Source organism: Acomys russatus, chromosome 8 (genome assembly GCF_903995435.1).
Source record: "Acomys russatus chromosome 8, mAcoRus1.1, whole genome shotgun sequence".
Classification (NCBI taxonomy): Eukaryota; Metazoa; Chordata; class Mammalia; order Rodentia; family Muridae; genus Acomys; species Acomys russatus.
Genome location: NC_067144.1, coordinates 16,728,687 through 16,748,543, shown reverse-complemented (window position 1 = coordinate 16,748,543; position 19,857 = coordinate 16,728,687). Strand labels below are relative to the sequence as shown.

Sequence of the window (19,857 nt, the reverse complement as noted above, 5' to 3'; positions counted from 1 at the left end):
TTATTAAAACCTGTAATTATTACAGTGGTATTTTCTAACCCACTACCATAATCAATAAAAGACACAGACACCTGTTGTATTTTAGAATAGCCCCATTTTACCTGGGGCTGGGTGGATATTAACCCCTAAACTACCTCCCATTATCTCCCAGCCCCCATCCCATGCCGTCTGCTTTAATCATTTCTCTTTGGGCTATTTCCCATCCGTAATCCCAAAGTACTTGTATATGCAGGTCATCTGAGCCGCTTCTTTCCGTGCGGAACTTCAGAGCTCCTCCCCCTGGCCCACTTTCCTATCCTGCAGCGCTTCTACTCCTTGTTTTGCCTCCCGCACCTCTCACCTTCCCAAGGTCCTTCTTTCCATAACACCGGAGAACCTTTGCCACGCCACCAGCCGCCCTGCCGCCCTGCCCAAGTGTAGGCCTTTTATTGGTCAGAGAGGCAAGGCTTACACAGCTAGGACAGGTGTCCTTGAGAATGAGCTCCTCTGGGTAGCAAATAGCATCAGAATACCCAACATCAGACCAGCCCCCTACACTTCAGGCCTTTGTAGATGCATGCAGGTACAGAGACATAGATACAGACAAGCCATCCATAGACACAAATAAAACAAAATTTAAATAATTGTATTTATTTATTTTTGTATGGGGGTAGGAGTTCACACACACACACACACACACACACACACACACACACACACGTGTGTGCTCGCACTCACGCATAGAGGTCAGAGAACAATTTGCCAGAGTCTGTTCTTTGCTTCCACCACGTGGTTCTGGGGAGTAAGCCCCAGGTCTTCAGTCTCAGCAGCAGGCATCTTTATCCAGTAAGCCATCTCATTGGTCCATCTTTCTTTTGAAAAGGCTTAGGGAAGGTCAGGCTACCCTGACCCCATACCTCCTCTCTGGAGCCTCGGTCTTGTAGGTAAACAAAGGGTTTCTCTTTTTTTTTTTTTTTTTTTTTTCTGATGAAGGATGCTTGCAAGGTGTTTTATAGGTCACAGGTTCTTTCTTCCCAGCACTCAGGAGGCAGAGGCAGGCGGATCGCTGTGAGTTCAAGACCAGCCTGGTCTACAAAGTGAGGCCAGGGCAGCCAAGGCTACACAGAGAAACCCTGTCTCAAAAAACAAAAAAATTTTAAAAAACAAACAAAAAACAGTAAAATAAAATAGAGAGTCTATTATCATCTGGGAGTCTCAGCAGCTCTGCCTTTATGTGTGCTGAACTTTTTGTGTGGCCAACTTTTATGGGCTGTCAAGAGGCTGAAATTGAGACCATTTATACATGAGCAATGACTTCGTTACTCTATTGCCATATCATCTTCAGAGTACACAGCCTGTCTTTCAGCTTATTGCGACATTTCCCCTACATGCAAGGACGTGCTATTATCCTATGGGAAGGCCTAAGAGGGATTCACAGCCCATTCTTGCTGTGAGAGCATCAATTCACGAGAGAACATCTGTTACCTAGCACTTCTCCCAGAAGCTGCAGAACAGGCCGAGGATGCTATTGACGACATGGATCGCCACCAGGAGAAGCTGGAGGAGGCTGATGCACAGGATGGTGGAGAAGAAGGTCACGTGCCAAACCACAGCCTTAGAGGGCTCCAGGCAGACATCAGTCCAGAGTGTGCGGTCATACAAATAATTCCTAGTGCCAAGAACAAGCAGATCAGAAGTGGAGGAATCAATCAATGAGAGCTCCAAAAGAAGACACAGGGCAGGGGTCCCCTGGCTGGGTTTATCAGTGGCAGTTACCTGTTGGGCAGATCTTTGAAGGGATAGCCGAATTTCCATGCTTGTGTCTGATTGAAGAACGAGACATCGAACATGCAAAAGGGACCGTCTTTCAAGGCTACTCCAGAAGTGACAAAGCAAATCAAGGCCCCGAGCAGAGCCAGGCCACTTGACAACAGAGCAGTGAGAATCTGCAGAGGAGGCAGAAACAGAACTCATGCAGAAAGGTGCTCAGGGGGCCGCTGGGAGTGACATGGACAAGTCTACGTTCTCTGGTGGCCAGGCATTCTCCCAGCCTATCACAGGAGGTGTGTGTGTGTGTGTGTGTGTGTGTCTGTGCGCGCGCGCGTGTGCGTGCATGTGTGCGTGTGTGTGTGACATGTTCCTTTAAAACATGTCCAAGGGTGGCTGGTGAGGTGTCTGTTTGTCTCTGGGTAGAGCCAAGAAGAGATTGTTGAGAAAGGACAGACACTGTGAGTTCGAGGCCAGCCTGTTCTACAAAGAGAATTCAGGACAGCCAGGGACCTGTTACAAAGAGAAACCCTGGACAGAGAGAGAGAGAGAGAGAGAGAGAGAGAGAGAGAGAGAGAGAGAGAGAGAGAGAGACTGAGGACAAACAGACAGACACATGGATCTGCACCCCCTCCTTGCACAGGGTCTTGGACCCTCTAGCAGGCTGATACCCCCTTGCTCTTCTACTGCAGTGTCTCAGCTCTGAGCTAACAAATTGCTTATTGGGTGTCCACTTTTCCCCTCCAGTGACAAGCTATAAGTTTTTAAAGCTCCCATTTTTTTTTTTTTTTTTTTTTTTTTTTTTTTTTTTTTTGAAACAGGATTTCTCTGTGTAACAGAGCCCTTGGCTGTCCTGAAATCTCTTTGTAGACCAGGCTGGCCTTGAACTCACACCAATCCACCTGTCTCTGCCTCCCTAGTGCTGGGATTAAAGGTGTGCGCCACCACGCCTGGCTTAAGCTCCCACTCTTGATCTCGATTTTTCAAATCAAGCATGAAAGGCAGGAAGGAAGCAGGCAGGGACCTGGCTCTGATGTTAGAGGGCTGAAACATGGTCAGTCTGTCGGAAGCCCAGCGCCACGGCTCTCCCGTTACAGCATCAACACAGCATTTGGGAATGCATGTTGAATCGCAGACCGTCTCCAATCCAACCTTGACGTCTTGGGTCAGAGACCCAGGGTGAGACAGAGCACAAATCCTTCAGAAAGTCTGATGCTCACTCAAGATCGAGAGCCACTAGCTCAGGCAAAAGTAAACAGAGCAGTGAATGAAATGCTTATGTGTTTCTATTTAATGTTTTAGCATGGAACTCAGTCAGAGCGCTTCCCAGTGTGTGCGTGGGCTGTGAGAATCAGAACAGGTGGCGTGTGGGGTGGCAGCAGTGAGGCATGGATCCAGGTCTGAGACTGAATAAGTAATATATACACATGGGCTGGAGAGATGGCTCAGAGATTAAGAGTGCCGCCTGTTCTTCCAGAGGTCCTGAGTTCAATTCCCAGCAACCACATAGTGTCTCACAACCATCTATAATGAGAGCTGATGCCCTCTTCTGCAGATAAAGTGCTCACATGCAATAAATAAAATAAATAAATCTTTTAAAATATTTTTTTAAAAAGTAATATATACACATGTGGATTGTGACCTGGAAGTTTTCAGGTTTTCCTTTCTAAGTTTCTTTATTTATGATGTTTATCATAGCATAGAAAGCAAAATAGAAGCCCGGCGTGGTGGCACACCTGTAATCCCAGCCCTTGGGGAGGCAGAGGCAGGTGGATCTCTGTGAGTTCAAGGCCAGTCTGGTCTACAAAGTGAGTCCAGGGCAGCCAAAGCTACACAGAGAAACCCTGCCTCTGCCTCTCTCTGTCTCTGTCCCTGACACACACACACACACACACACACACACACACACACACACACACACACACACACACAGGATCCAGGTTCATTATAACTATGTAGCTCAGGGTGACCTTGAACTCCTGATCCTCCTGTCTCGGCCTTCTAAAAGTTGGCGTTAAAAGGGGTGAGGCAACATCATACCCAGCTTGCGATATTTGAAAATCTATACCATTGCAGCTGTAATTAATAAAGCACAAATTTATTCTGGTCCTTGTATCTGTAGAGTAGAGTAGAAAAATTAAAGTGTAAATTAGTAGGTGAATTATCTCTAATGGTTAAAAAAATCTCTATGCATATGGGCGCACTATGAACGGGTGTCTGTGTGTATGGGGTACATGTATGTGGTTTATCTTGATTGGTTGTTTTAGTGCTGACAGCCCACTCCACTACCTTATGCGTGTTAGGCAAATCCTAAGAAAATATTAAACTAGCCAAGCACCAGCACTGGGGAGATGAGGCAGGAGGATGACAAGTTCAAGGATAGCTCCAGGCTACATAGTAAAAAACCTGTCTCAAGAAAACCCAGATAGAAGCTAGAGAGATGGTGGCTCAGCCATTAAGCGCACTAGTTGTTCTTGCAGAGGGCCCAAGTTTTATTCCCAGCACCCACATGACAGCTCACAACTATCTGAATTCCAGTTCCAGTGGATCTGTCAGCCTCTTCCGGCTTCCATGCACACCAGGCACACAGGCGGCACACCAATATACAAGACGCCAAAACACCAGACACAGATGAAATCAAATACAAAAAGAGATAACTAAGTAAACCAGAAAAAGTAGCCAGGAAATTTTCTATAAAAGTCATATGATTACAGTGTACTTAAACCCAAATCACTGATACTCAGTATCAGAGAAAATAGCAGTTTATCGCATTTCTGTAGACCTCTGTGGTTCCTTTGCCCTGAACAACTCCCTTCCTACAGATGAGACTGAAAGAATTAAACCACTTGCCAAGAGTTTGGAGTTGTTAAATGGCACAGTTAGGAACTGACCTCAGGCCTGGAAACTAAAACTGCCCCTTGAGCCCTCTGCCTCTGGAGCAGAAGATGTGAGAGTTGTGTTGAGGGGGCGGGGACTGATGCTTACGTGCAGACAGGGTGCACTCTTACTGAAGAAGCCCCTCATGGTGAGAGTCGCAGCCATGAGTACCTGGAGAGTGGAGAGGTGTGTCAACAGGAGCCTAGGTGGGGCTGGAGACACCCCTCCACGGTCAAGAGCACCACTGGTCGCCATGCCTGTAATGCCAGCACTTGGGAGGCAGAGGCAGGCGGATCACTGTGAGTTTGAGGCCAGGACAGCCAAGGCTACACAGAGAAACCCTGTCTCAAAAAACCAAACCAAACTAACCAAACCAAACAAAACAAAACAAAAAAAAGAAAACAAAAAAGAGCACCAGTGCTCTTTCAGAGGACCCAGGTTTGGTTTGGTTTCCAGCTCACACAGTGGCTTACAACCTGTTATCCCAGTTCCAGGGAATCCAACACCCTCTTCTGTCCTCTGAAGGTTCCTGTATATATAGAAAATTATATGCATATATACATACAGTCAAAACACCCATACACATAAAAATAAACCTAAAAGAAGAGACTGGGCAATTTGCATTTCTAGGTGCCATACACAGCTGCTAAAATAGACTTAGGGTCCAGGTTGAAGGTTTAGCCCAATTTGACTCTGTAGGTACTACATTCATGTAGGCTTCCTAGTTCCAAGTTAAAGATCCAGCAACCCATGACAAGTCCTCTTTTATCTTGGGCTATTTATGGACTCAACACCAGCCTGTTGGAACACCCCAAGACCACCTCCCAGCTCCATCCCCAAAAGAGGCTTTGGGAATGATCCCACTCACCGAACCCAAGACACATACCATGAGGCCTCCTCCCCAGAGCCCAGAGCCCAGCATGGCGTGCTTGCCAATGAGGCCCCTCATCAGGTAGGTCACATCCCAGTTAGGAAAGAGGAGTGCAATGTTGGCCCCGGCAGCACACAGGGATGAGGTCCCAAGGCTCAGGCCTAGGACGCGGGAACAGGTCCGGGAGCAGGCCATTACACCGGGAAAGGACAGCATCCTGCGACAATGGGAAAGAGTCAGGACAGAGCAAGGGCAGGAGTGCCCAACAGGGTGTGGTGCCAGATGAAACGGAGATGGCTTCTGCGAACAGGTCACATCAAGGACAGCTGGGGAGCTTTTTAAACATGCTGCCTTTTAAGCCTTCCCCCAACAAATAGGAGTTGCGTCCTCCATTTTTAAAAATTATTTGAATAATTAACTCACTTTACATCTCGATTGTTATCCCCTCACTTGTATCTTCCCATTCCCCCCGCCTTGCCTGCCCCCCCCCCCCCCCCCCCCCCCCGCCTCCCTCTTTCACCCTATTCTCCTCCCTTAGGCCTGAGACAGAAGGGGACCTCCTCCCCCACCACATGATCACAGCCTATCAGGTCTCATCCTGGTTGCCTGCTTACCCTTCCTCTGAGTGCCACCAGGCCTCCCCACCAAGGGAAAGTGGTCAGATAGGGAGCATCAGAGTTCATGTCAGAGGCAGTCCCTGCTCTCCACACAACTGTGAAGAATGTGAGCTCCATTTGGCTAGATCTGAACAGGGGGTCTAGGTTTACTGCATGCATTGTCCTTGGTTGGTACAGTAGTTTTTTGTTTTTTTTTTTTTTTGGTTTTTGTTTTTTTTTGAGACAAGGTTTCTCTGTGTAGCCTTGGCCATCCTGGACTCACTTTGTAGACCAGGCTGGCCTCGAACTCACAGCGATCCGCCTGCCTCTCCCTCCCGAGTGCTGGGATTAAAGGCGTGCGCCACCACGCCCGGCTTGGTACAGTAGTTTTTTCAGGCCCCTTTGGGTCCAAATCTGCCAGCCTTGACGGTCCTCTTGTAGGGCATCCTCTATTTATTTATTTATTATTTATTTATTTATTTATTCATTTATTTTTTGCCAAGCTTCAGCCACACACATTTCCACAGTCCATCCTATTTTGTGTATTCCCTATTATAACCAGTGATTGTTTCTCTATTTTCTTTTAAAACTGTGGTACATTTTATTCATTTAATGTGTGTGCATAGGGCATTTGTATGACACATCCAATATGTGGATGTCAGAGGACAACTTTCTTCTTTCTTCTCTCTCTGGCTTTGTTTTTTTTTTAGAGATTTATTTATTTATTTATTTATTTATTTATTTTTTGAAGATATATTTATTTATTATTATGTACACAGTATTCTGCCTACATGTACCCCTGCAGGTCAGAAGAGGGCATCAGATCACATTATAGATGGGTGTGAGCCACCATGTGGTTGCTGGGAATTGAACTCAGGACCTCTGGAAGTGCTCTTAACCTCTGCACCCTCTCTCCAGCCCCTATTTATTTATTATTTATACAGTGTTTGCCAGCATCTGTGCCTCCACGCCAGAAGAGGACACCAAATTTCTCTGTATAGCCTTGGCTGTCCTGGACTCACTTTGTAGACCAGGCTGGCCTCAAACTCAAAGTGCTTCACCTGCCTCTGCCTCCCAAGTGTTGGGGTTAAAGGTGTGCGCCACCATCGCCCAGCTATTTTTTTGTTTTTGTTTTGTTGTTGTTGTTTGTTTTTAAGGCAAGGTTTCTCTCTGTAGCCTTGGCTGTCCTGGACTCACTTTGTAGACCAGACTGGCCTTGGATTCACAGAGATCTGCCTGCCTCTGCCTTGAAGAGTGCTGAGAATACAGGCATGTGCCACCACACCCAGCTGTAGCCAGTGTTCTTAACCACTGGGCCATTTCGACAGCCACAGGGGATGATTTTCAAGAGTCCATTCTCTCCGTCCACCATGTGGGTCCCAGGGATTGAACTCAACTTGCCAGGCTTGAAGGCAAGCACCTTTACCTGCTGGCCATCTCTATGGCCAGTGGTTATTTCTATTCCATAAAGCTTCTAAAGGTTCCATCAAGGTGTCCATTTTCTATGCTTCTTGTCAATGGTATTCTTTTGATGTTGTTTGTTTTTGCAAGATATTTGATCACACTGTGAACCCCAAGATTGTGTACTTGAAAAAAAAAAACCTGTTGCTAGTTGTGGTGTGGCTCAGCCCTAGCACAAACCTTTAATCCAAGAGCTTTCTGTAAACAGGATTAAATAAAGTCAACCATAAGTCAAGAGGCAGAGCAAGCAACCAGTTGACAGGAAGTGAACATAGGAAAAAAAAAAAACATAGAGAATGAGTGGAAGCCCAGAGGACAGATAGAGAGATGCACAGGAAGTACAAAGGCGGGGCATTCGGTTTGAGGGGTTTTTAAGACAGCATGGAGAAGGGGCTTTTTCCTTCTGAGATGTAGGCTGAGTAGGAAGGTCAGCTAGGTAGGTGGTTTCTAAGCAATCTTTTTTTGTTTGTTTTTTCAAGACAGGGTTTCTCTTTGTAGCCTTGGTTGCCCTAGACTCATTTTGTAGACCAGGCTGGCCTCAAACTCACAGCGATCCACCTGGCTTTGCATCCCAAGTGCTGGGATTAAAGGTGTGCGCCACCATGCCCAGCCTTCTAAGCAATCTTTTAAAAGTTTGGCGCACACTTTTAATCCCAGCACTTAGGAGGCAGAGGCAGGTGGATCACTGTGAGTTCAAGGCCAGCCTGGTCTACAAAGTGAGGCCAGGACAACCAAGGCTACACAGAGAAACCCTGTCTCAACCTCCCCCCCCCAAATAATAAAGTTACTTGAACTAATAGGTGAGTTTAGCAAGGACATATAACCAAATATTAATATTGTATTCTACTCCCACATACAGGCAATGACAAGTTGAAATGTAATTTAAAAGATAATAGCACAAAACAAAAATATCTCTGGATATATATTAACAATGTGTACAGGATGTGTGTGCTAAGGATTGCAGAGCATTGTGAAGAAAAGGAAGACATGCCCAGGAGTTTAATGCTAGCCTGTAGGTGGGGAGACAGACAGACAGACATGCTACCCCATGCAATTGTTAGAGGTGTGTTTTTGTTTTGTTTTATTTGAGACAAGGTCTCCCTACATAGACTGGTTGACATGGACATCACCATGCAGACCAACTCGGCCTCAAACTCAAGAAATCAGCTTGCCTCTGGCTTTGGGAGTGCACCACCAACTACACCCAGCCTTGTTAGCATTTATAAACGTATCTAAATTGTGGGTGAGCACGAGATACAACTGGAATGATCCCACATTGCTGGGGAGGATGTAACGGTTAAAGCATTTTAGGAAATAGTGTAGCAATGTTTTGTGACTAAACATCCACTTACCAAATGAACCAGTAATTTCACTGTTTTATGAAAGTGCAGAAAAAATCCATGCCCATACAGGCACTGAAATTTGAATGTCCACAGTAGCTTTAGTCATAATAGCTAAAATTAGATATATACCAATAACCCAGATGTCCATCCACAAAATACATTTTATACGTGCATATAAGGAAATATTTGGCCATAAAAAGGAAGTCCTGATCCATCCTACCATTGGTTCACATCTGTAAGCCCAGTAATTTAGGAGACTGAGGCAAAAACAATTTAAGAGTAGGGGTTGCCCAGGCTACATAGTGAGTTTCAGGACAGTTCTTAAAAGGTCTACAAAGAGAGACCCAGTCTCAAAAACAACTAAACACAAATAAGAAAGACCTTGTCAGCCTGGCATGGAAGTGCACACCTTTAAACCCAGCGCTCTGGAGGCAGAAGCAGGCAGATTGCTGTGAGTTCAAGGTCAGCCTGGTCTACAAAGTGAGTCTAGGACATCCAACTACACAGAAGAACCCTGTCTCGAGGGAGAAAGAAAGAAAGAAACAAACAAACAAACAAAGACCTCAAACCAAAAATCCTTAGAGTTTATGTTAAGGAGATGGTTGCCAGAAGCAGGCTTCTCCTCAGCTGGTCTCCACAACCTTTGGTGGCTTGTGATTCCCCTCAGCCCTTGTTCTCCCTTCCCCCAGCACCTACTTCCAGCTGCAGTTTTCCTGTGTGGTAAGTGCCCTTTACTGAGCCCTGTCACACTGAATAAAGTAGCTTGTTCCAAGAGAAAGGATGTCTGGGTCTTTCTAGAGGAGAGGGGCATGCTAGGGGAGCTGGGGGTAGATGTGAAGGACAGATTTCATCCAGGGACACCAGGGACCTGGAGGGAAGGGAGTGGCGAGGAGCCAGGAAAGATGCTGGAGGCCTCTTTCAGAAGCATCCTCACCCCCATGCTCCTTGTACCAGATGCAGCCTCACAAGCTCCTGTCAGGATGTGACCCTTGTCCAGTGTGGGTGTTTTTTGGTTTTGGTTTTGGTTTTTTGAGACAAGGGTTTCTCTGTATAGCCTTGGCTGTCATCCTGGATTTGTAAACTAGACTGGCCTTGAACTCAAGAGATCTACCTGCCTCTGCCTCCCTGAGTGTTGGGATTTTAGGTGTGCGCCACTTGGCCTAGCTTGGTTGTGTTCTTTTGTTTTAGTTTCTTCCCCTTAGCTTGGTTGTGTTCTTTTGTTTTAGTTTCTTCCCCCTTGCACTGAATTCCTCATCATCTTGTGAGGCAGGCAGTCTTCCCTCCTCGCACCATCTTCCCATTTAAGGCCAGTGCTCTGATTTCAACATTACTAAGCCGCTGTCTTTCAGAGGTCTGACTTTGTCAGGGCCCAGGAAGGACTGATAAGTCATTGACCATTCAAGAATATAGGTTTCCCAGCCTGGTCTACAAAGTGAGTCCAGGATGGCCAAGGCTATACAGAGAAACCCTGTTTCGGAAAAAAAAAAAAGAATATAGGTTTCATTATGGTTTGTTTTTTCGAGACAGCTTTCTCTGTGTAGCCTTGGCTGTCCTGAACTCACTCTGTAGACCAGGCTGGCCTCAAACTCACAATGATCCGCCTGCCTCTGCCTCCCAAGTGCTGGGATTAAAGGCGCGTGTCACCACAGCCCTCAGAGTGTGTTTTGAACCTGGCCCAGGAACTACTCTTGGCCAGGAATGCCTTCAGCACCTGCTCATATTACCAGTGGATGAGGGGTTTCAAGACACTCCCCTCCCCCAGTACCAAAACCAAACTCTTCTGTGGAGGTTTCCTGTCAGGAAAGTCACAAGAAAGGCTTGAGAACTAGTGAGCATGAGTCAGGGATGGAGGCACACAGCTATAACCCCAGCTTTGGGAAGTAGAGGTGTTGAGACCTGCTTCAGCCTTTAGCATAGCAGAACTGTAGCCGTTTTGTTTTTAAGTCTCCATTTTCATCATAAGGTAAAATTAAGCTCAGGTTCTCAGGCATTACCTGTCTGGGAGCTTGAAGAGCCTTTCACTTACAACTCAACACTGTTGAACGTTCTGCTTGAATTAGTGGTATATGTTCTTCTTAACAAAACCATAGTATCCTGCTATGTACCTTCCGGAAAGGTAGAGAACTGGAGGTCCCCAAGCCTATGTCCCAGCCAATCAGCTTAAAATGTTTTGTCTAGCCACCTGGATACAATGTACTAGGAACAAAATCGATTCTTCTTGTGCTTAGCTAATCAAAATGATGTAATGCTGCCCTCCCCTTGCTTCCCAACTGGTTTACCTGCCTGTTACCTGGTTACAGTTTTTCTTATAAAAGCCCTGCCTTAGAAACAGGCTGACATCACAGTTTGGCTCCCAAGTCCTTTCTGTGGCCTTGATTGCAATCAGCCTTGTCTTGGGGTGGGCGTTCACTCAATAAACCATCAACATCTCACTGAGACTGGGGCTCAAGTGGCCTGTGTGGAAATTCTTGTACTACAACAGGGGCAAGCAGATTAGGAGTTCAGGGCTGTCCTCCACCTAGTGAGTTTGAGGCCAGGAGTTACTCCAAGAGACCCTGTCTCACAGACTCCCAAATGAACCGGGCGTGGTGGCGCATGCCTTTAATCTCAGCACTCGGGACGCAGAGGCAGGCAGATTGCTGTGAGTTCGAGGCCAGCCTGGTCTACAAAGCAAGTCCAGGACAGCCAATGCTACATGAGAAACCCTGTCTCGAAAAATCAAAAACAAACAAACTCCCGAATGAACCAAACAAGAAAAGATTCTCAGTTGTCACTAAACTTTAATCATGAAAAGAATAATCCTTGAAGTCAGCACAGTGGCATGTGCCTGTTATCACAGCTCTTTGGGGTTGGAAGCAAGAGATTTAGAGTCCAAGGCCAGCCTTGGCTATATAGTATATTTGAGACCAGCCTGGGTTACATGAGTCTAGTCTCAAAACAAAACACAAAACAAAACAAAACAAAAAAAACCAACGAACCAACAACAACAACAGCAAAAAACAAACAAACAACAACAACAACAAAACCCTAAATATCAACCAAACAACAAAACAAACGAAAGCAAACCAATTTAGACAAATAGATGAAAGCCTACAACCCCGAACTGTGGTCCTTGGGCGAGCAGAATTCAGAGACCCTGTAACAATGGACTCAGGATGTCTTGCTGAGGTCCAGAAGCAGCACAGCCAAGATGTTAAGGGGAGTGAAGGATGTATTATGTGTACATGGCAAGGAGAGCAAACGGAGGAGAGGGGTTTGACTCGGGGGCCTATTCATAGTCACACAGGGGTGGGCCCACTGCATTTAAGTGGATGTGCATCAGTATACTCAGTTAAGTCATCCTGGGCAAGCTCAAATGAAGTTGTAATCTAAGAATTTAAAAAGTAGACATATTTGGGGGGGGGGGAACACACAAATGTAGAAGTGATGGACAGAAATGTCTCTGGGCATGTTCAGTTTGCAACATAAAAATTTCACTGAAAATAGAGGAAAAGGCCTTGCTTGGCCTGCCCATCCCACGCTGCACTGAGAAGAGCAAGGAGGTTCTACCCTAGCTAAAGAAAGACTTGGTTTGACTTTCACTTCCCTCAGAAATCACATCCTGAGATATCCTTCCAAATACGTGAGTCAGATGATTAGCCAAGAGGCCAGCATGTTTTCCTGTGAGTAGGGACAGGCAGGATCACAAGGTCAAATTCGGTTTTGTTTTTGACACAGGGTCTCTTCTAGCCCAGGCCTTGAATTTGTGGCCTTGAAATATCTGATCTTTGTGTTTCCACTACCCAAGCGCTAGGACCTCAGGCATACCCCATCATGCCTCAAAGGCCACACCTTAAAACGAGGCTGTACAGGAGGCCCTTGTTCAAACCTGAGCTGCGGGCTGTGCGAACCAGCCACTGGCTGGCCATAGGGGCAATCATCTCAGAGGAAGAATGCAAATTCCGTGTCTGTTTTTTCCCACTTCCCACCTTTCCCTTTATCCCTGGGTGGATATTCATCAAATGCCCAGTCTTTGCCAGACACAGTGCTAGAACCTAGGGAGACAATGGTGGAAGAAATGCAGTCCATTTCCGCTAGGATCAAAGCTAGGGGGAACAAGTAAGGCAGGGGCAGAAGCTCACATAGGGGCTTAACGCTTGCCTGCAAGACAGGGACTACTGGAAGGAGTGCTGTCACTGAACGTACAGCGGCCTGAAGTCCCCTGGGAGGCAGCCCCAGTCCCGCAGTGGTTAATCGGTTAATCGGCAGAGCTGAGACTGTGCATCACAAGGCAGACGCTCTTAACTGCTAGGCTCTCTGCTTACCTGTGTCTGATGGAAGGAATCAGGGTGGGCAAACCAGCAGGTGGAGGAGACGCTCTGTTCCAAGTGGGCCTTGGCTCCTGTAGCCTCAGCCAGGACTCCTACAGGGCCCTCTATATGTAGAGGTCGCCCCGGCATTCGTGTGTGAGTGGGTGTGAGTGTCCACAACTGCCCACGGACCTCTGCTGAGTGATCATTCTGTCACAGCTGAACCCCTATGATGATGACCCACTCTCTGCTCATTTTCATGTGACTCCAAAGCAAGGAGACAATGTGCACATCCTCATGAGATTGCCCGGTCTTAATGAGTCACTGGATGCAACCCGGGAGAAGCCTCAGCCTCTGCCACCCGTGCCCTCCCTGTCACCAGCTGTTCCATCCTGCTGTAGCCTCCTCCCTGGTGGAATCCGAGCTCTCCACGGAAGCAACACTGAGCCGAGCCCACTTTTTCTTCCTTCTCACTCTACTTACTTGGCCACGCCATCTTTCTTTTCCCTCTTGTGTTCAAGCACAAGGCACCTTCCTCTAGTGTCACAGTCACAACAAACCATGTACACTGCACTGTGCTGCGGCCGCGGACCTGCTTACTAAGCTCCTATTCGAGGGGCCCCAGCTCCAGACATGGAGGCGCCCAGCGCTTGGGAGGCAGAGGCAGGTGGATCGCTGTGAGATCGAGGCCAGCCTGGTCTACAAAGCGAGTCCAGGACAGCCAAGGCTGCACAGAGAAACCCTGTCTCAAAAAGACAAAAACAAAACGAAACAAAACAAAATATAACAAAAACAAAAACAAAACACCAACTAGCTTGAAATAATTTGTGGCACACTAACAACAAAGATGACAACTAATATCCAAAATAATTTTTGTATCTTTTAATTAATTAATTAATTAAGGTTCTTCGAGACAGGGTTTCTCTGTGTATCCCTGGCTGGCCTCAAACTCACAGAGATCCACCTGCCTCTCCCTCCCTTCACCAGTGCATTTGCAGGCAGAAGCAAGGGAGTATCAGAGGTCAGATTATGAATAGGGCAGGGGTCAGAAAGCTAATGGCACAGAAGGCTCCCTCGGGCTGAAAGGCCTAGGAAAACCAGGACAGATGTTCCATTCTCAGGGGTACTGAGAGGTGGGATCTCAGCCCAAAGAAGAAGAAGAAGTTAACACAACATAATTAGGAGGAAGGGAAGGGGAACTATGATAGGCCTAGCAGACCAGCTGCTCTCCAGTCTTTCCGGTGACTAACCTCCTCCGCAGGTGGCTGACGGGATGGTGCACATCCCCTTAACTGGAGGGAGGAAAAAAGGAAGTTTTAAGAGGTTGAATTCTCCTGCCTTAAATTACTGGGAAAACAAGCTTAAGTGTCTCAAACATGAGAACATTTGGACAAGGGTTTGGAATCTGAATTACACGAGTGAAAATACCCAATATCTGACAAAAACAATGACACAAAAAATAATATTGAAAGGTTTTTGTTTTTATTTCCAAGATCAAATATTACAACAGGACATTTACATGTATTTATAAAAAAAATGCAGCAGTTGAATGTATAGATCAGAGGTTTCCTTGAGTTTGGTCCCTCTCTCAGCACAGTGAGCTGATGTCTTCAAAAGACTTCACTCCACTCCCCTCCCTCCCCAACCCTGCTGCCCCACCCACCCACCCACAACTCAAGTTGCAGTATTAATATAAAGGAACTGGGTACAACACAGCGAATACTCACAATTTAGTACAGCCCAAACCAGGAAATAAACCATCAATAGAGAGACCATCACTTCAGAAAGCATTTGCCTATAGCCTATGTGTGTCCATGGAAACATCACAGCCAGGTGTCTAACATGCCCTAGGTTCAGAGCAGTGGAGTCTAGTGAGTCTTAGCCAGGAGTTAGAGCTCTCTGCCTCCACGTGCCTTTTGACTTCAGGCTTCCCCTAGCACCTTTATAATCACCACATGTCTGGGAAGATCGTTCATGCACCTTGGACAATATTTCAGTGGACAGTGTAGTTTTCCCATCTCACTGGTCTCAAAGCCTTCATTCCAATTTAGAGAAGTATTTTCACAACAAACAATCTCCTTGCACTGTGGGATTGATGCCCAGAAACCTGGAAACTCACTCCATATTAGGGAGCACTGGCTAGCACACCACAAGAACTAGCTCTGTCCGCCATTTTCTTGGATGCAGCAACAAGCGGAACTATGGATTAAATTTAGAACCGGTCCTGTATTAAGAATTCAAATCTCAGCAAGACCACCACTTTGTCCAGGGCAAACTGAGCATACAGACAGCCCAGGAAATATCTACGCTCTGTGTTAAGAACTGCTGGGAGCGGGGGAACATTTGTAAAGCAAATACCCCAAATCAACTTCAATTAACTCTTGAGTAAGATGGGAAGTGAGGTTTGGAGAAGACATGAGAGACATGTTTAAAAACACAAGCAGTGAAGACTTGCCAAAATTGGGCGTCCCAGAGGATTCTAAATGCACTGCTCAAACTGAAATCATACAAAACATTCTAAGCCCACAAGTACTCCTGAAGTTTCCACAGAACAAAACTTACTAGCAAGAGGACTTTCTTAATGGTTAAGGAGAAAAAGGAAAGAAAGATCTAGATGCTTAGAATTTTTAAATAACCAACAGAAAAACTGTCCAGAAAAATAGAATTGTAAGGAGTGTAAAATTTGTGTCTAAAATATTCATGGCAAAACTTGGACAGAAGCCCCTTGAAGTCTGTGCATCACGCCAGAATCAAACAGCACTCACGTCTCCACCTCTGAAGCTAGAGGGCTGTCTCAGCTTCTCAGGTGCTGTAAGTAGCCTTTATGAACTAGAGGGGTACGCCTAGAAAACAAGGCCCAAGTCTGCCAAGGGCAAGATAAACAGTCCTTACCACACGCATTAATGAAAAGTGGAGGTCACACACTGCTTTCTCTGGAGGCAGCAGAGCGTCAACACAGTTAAGAGTCTAAGATTAGTTTCATGAGCCTATGGGTATTTCGAACCATATCACTTAGTATTTATTGATATTTTCCCATTAAGAACACAGCAGCTTTGAGAAAAGCATATGCTAAACTCGTTTTGTTGAAACCAATGTCGCCAGCTGAATACAATTCTATCAATGAATATATTCTATTGTCATTAGCTTGCAATTAATCCTGGTGACACACACTGTAACTCAGCTATCTTGATACAGGGAAGAATCCAGGGTGGATGTGAATAGTTCCCTATCAGTACATAGTCCCACAAGAGCCCATTAATAAAAGTAAATATAAAGGATTTTGAGAAGGGAACATTCAACTGGGCGTGGTGGCGCACGCCTTTAATCCCAGCACTCGGGAGGCAGAGGCAGGCAGATCGCTGTGAGTTCAAGGCCAGCCTGGCCTACAAAGCGAGTCCAGGACAGCCAAGGCTAACACAGAGAAACCCTGTCTCAAAACACCAAACGAGGGCGGGGGGCGGGAGACACGGACGACATTCAAGTTTAAGCCAACTTCTCTCATTTAAAACAGCTCCCAATTTTTTAAAATGACCAACAGATGACTCTCACCATCCCAGTTAGATTAAAAACTTCTCTTCCGGCTGAGTGTGATGGCGCATGCCTTTAATTCCAGCACTTGGGAGGCATAGGCAGGTGGACTGCTTTGAGTTGAGGCCAGCCTGGTCTACAAAGTGAGTCCAGGACAGCCAAGGCAACACAGAGAAGCCCTGCCTCGAAAAAACCAAAACCCTTTTCTTCTTAGTAATGCTGGGGGATTCAAGGCAGGGTCTTGAGCTACATACACACCAGCCCACAGCTGCTTTTCTGGAGACAGATCATTACTCATTACCTATTGTTCCAGTTTAGCTTGACTCTTCCTCCCATTTGAAAACCTAAGTGACCTTATAAGGCATTTATTTACTTGCAGAAGTACTATTGCCCATAAAAATCTGCTGCTTACTGCCAAAGAGTTCAGTGCAGTGATATAACTTTTCATACTTATAATTAATGTGATTATTCTTAGGCAAAATACTACCATTGGTATTCACATCTCTTAAATATGTGAGCAAATCTTGTTGGTTTGTTGTTGTTTTTGTTTTTTGACTGGGACTGGAGTTATGGGATAGTTGTGGTGCACCATGTGGGTGCTGGGAATTGAACCTGTGTCCTCCCCAAGAGCAAGTGCTCTTAACTATTGAGCTACTTCACCAGTCCCATGTTTTCTGGTTTCTTATAAAATCAAACATAAACACAGTAATTCTACATCTCACTATTTTCTCTCAGAGCAAGGAGACGTGTTCATACAGACACTTGTATGTGGCATTGCAGCAGCTTTAGTTGTAATTCTTGAAAGAATGACATTTAATTGGGGCTAGAAGAGCACTGCGATATACAGATACATGCCACAGTAAAAGTAACCTACAGGTGTATTCAAAAGGGGTGAGGCAAGGAGAATTTTATTTTTGAGTTAAGGAATTAGTATGTAACTTCCGGTTGACATGGAACTAGCAATCTTCCTGTCTCTGTTTCCCAAGTGTGCCTCGTAGCCTCACACTCAGAAGACCTGGATCACCTGGAACTGGAGTTATAGACAGTTGTGAGCTATTAGGTGGTGGCAGGGACTCAAACCAAGGGCTTTGCTCTTAACTGCTAAGCCATTTCCCTAGCTCCACAAGCAAATTTTTGTAAACTTCTTCACTCTACTTAATAAAGTATTTCATATGGATTACTCAATTTATTTTGGGATTATTTGACATAAAGGCCATATTAAAAACATATAAGAGCTGGACGTGGTGGCTCATGCCTGTAATCCCAGCACGTGGGAGGCAGAGGCAGAGGCAGGAGGATATCTGTGAGTTTGAGGTCACCAATGTCTACAAAGTGAGTCTAGAACAGCCAAGGCTACATAGAGAAACCCTGTCTTAAAAAAATTAATCAGGTTAAGCCAGGTGTAGTGGCTTGCACCTATAAATAATCCCAGAAGAGCTCAAGGCCAAATCAGGCTACTGAGGTCTAGGACAGCCTGGGCTACTAAGTGTGCTTTCAACTAAGTACTGGTTCAGCAGCGTGTCTTTAAAAAACAAAGTGTTCATGAGAATGGTGAGATTTAAGTAGGGCAACCAAAAATCTGTAATGAAGCAAACCAACTGCCTTGGGGGTTTATCACAGAGCCAACCATCCTCTTACTTGGAATGAGAATTCTCCTAAAGGGAAAATGAGCTGTGAAAGAGAGAGTTATTTCAAAATATTCCCTTCTATATTATTTTATTAAAAAAGAGAAATATATATTAAGGCTTAGAAATATAATTTTAAAAACAAGGCCAAGTGTATTAAATATCACAACTAATTTTTGGATGAATTAGGTAAAGAATGAAGAAGAGACAGGTATAGTGGCTCATTCAATCCAAGGAGGACCCAGAGGTTCAAGGTTATGTTCAACTAACTACATAGTTGCTAAGTGGCCAGCCTGATCCAGGAAAGCCAGGACTACATAAAGAGACCTTGTCTCAAGGGGGGGTGGGGGGGGGGGAAGAAAGAAAGGAAAAGAACAGGAGAAGGAGGTGGTTGGCCTGAATTGCATAAGAGTGTTTAAAAACAAAACTAAGACAAAAAAGAAAATGGAGAATTAAACAGTTGTTCTACTTTAAGGTCTCATTGTATCTAATAATCTAGGCACCTGAGTTCCTTACTAAAGAAACTAACCAAGGCAGTTGATAATCTTTGCTCTTAAAAATAAACCCAATACTCTTAATTCTAAGCTGTCTCATTACCAGGACTGACAAAGAGATGAGTCTAAGATCCAATTAATCATCACAGAAATATTAAATCTCTATATTATAGGGGAAGTCAATATATTAGAATGGAACTCTTTGGTTGTTTTGGGTTCTGCAGAACATTCTTGCCCCATTCTAAAATGTCGACTAGGGATTCTACGTTTCACAGTAAACAACTGAACTGTTAGGTAAGGCAAACCAATAATACTGGGACTCCTTCACTGCCCACAGGGCCTTTACGTATCAAGAACTGAGGAGTAACTGGGGGAGGGGGCGGGGGGGGAGGGTAGAGCGGCTACCTATACACAGCCGACTCATTAAGGCTTAGGCTGCTGGACAAGTGTGAGCCCCTCCGAGGGCTGGCTCTTCCTGCCCTCATTACATTTCAAGTTTTAGTTAGACAGGGCGTTACTTATAAGTCTGTATCTGTAATTTATTATTAAGTAAGTAAATGAAAGATCTCTAAACATATGACACCACAAAGATGCACTCTATGGGACAAGAATTATTTTTAAACATTAGTTTGATGGACATCTTGTAAAGGTCACATCTGCCCAAACCAAGTTTGAATTTCACAACTTGCACAAATCAGCTTCAAAACTGCTGAGCCAGTACTTGGCTTAAAACACACAAATTCAGCTCCAGTGTTGGTGACATTATCTGCTTCACATTCGTTATGTGCCAGCCATTCTTTTTTGTTTGTTTGTTTTTTCGAGACAGGGTTTCTCTGTGTAATCCCAGAATGAAGAAGTTAATGAACTCAGGACTCCAGTTTACCAGCAAGCACCTTCACTGCATGAACCATCTTGCCGGCCCTTTCATCTTTTTGTTTTTTGGTTTTTTTCGTTTTTCAGGACAAGGTTTCTCTGTGTAGCCTTGGCTGTCCTGATTCTCTTTGTAGACCAGGCTGGCCTCAAACTC

At 45.4% G+C, this 19,857-nt stretch overlaps 1 protein-coding gene across 1 annotated transcript; it reads right to left on the bottom strand.

Annotated features, from left to right (window-relative positions):
• Positions 1-1,450: 1,450 nt before the first annotated feature.
• On the bottom strand, positions 1,451-5,710 carry Tm4sf19 (transmembrane 4 L six family member 19). The gene is made up of 4 exons (XM_051150427.1): positions 5,510-5,710; positions 4,732-4,794; positions 1,756-1,925; positions 1,451-1,648 (listed from the first exon to the last, which is right to left on the bottom strand). Exons 1-4 carry the CDS (start codon positions 5,708-5,710, stop codon positions 1,465-1,467), a joined length of 618 nt encoding a protein of 205 aa, XP_051006384.1. The 3' UTR covers positions 1,451-1,464.
• Positions 5,711-19,857: the final 14,147 nt, after the last annotated feature.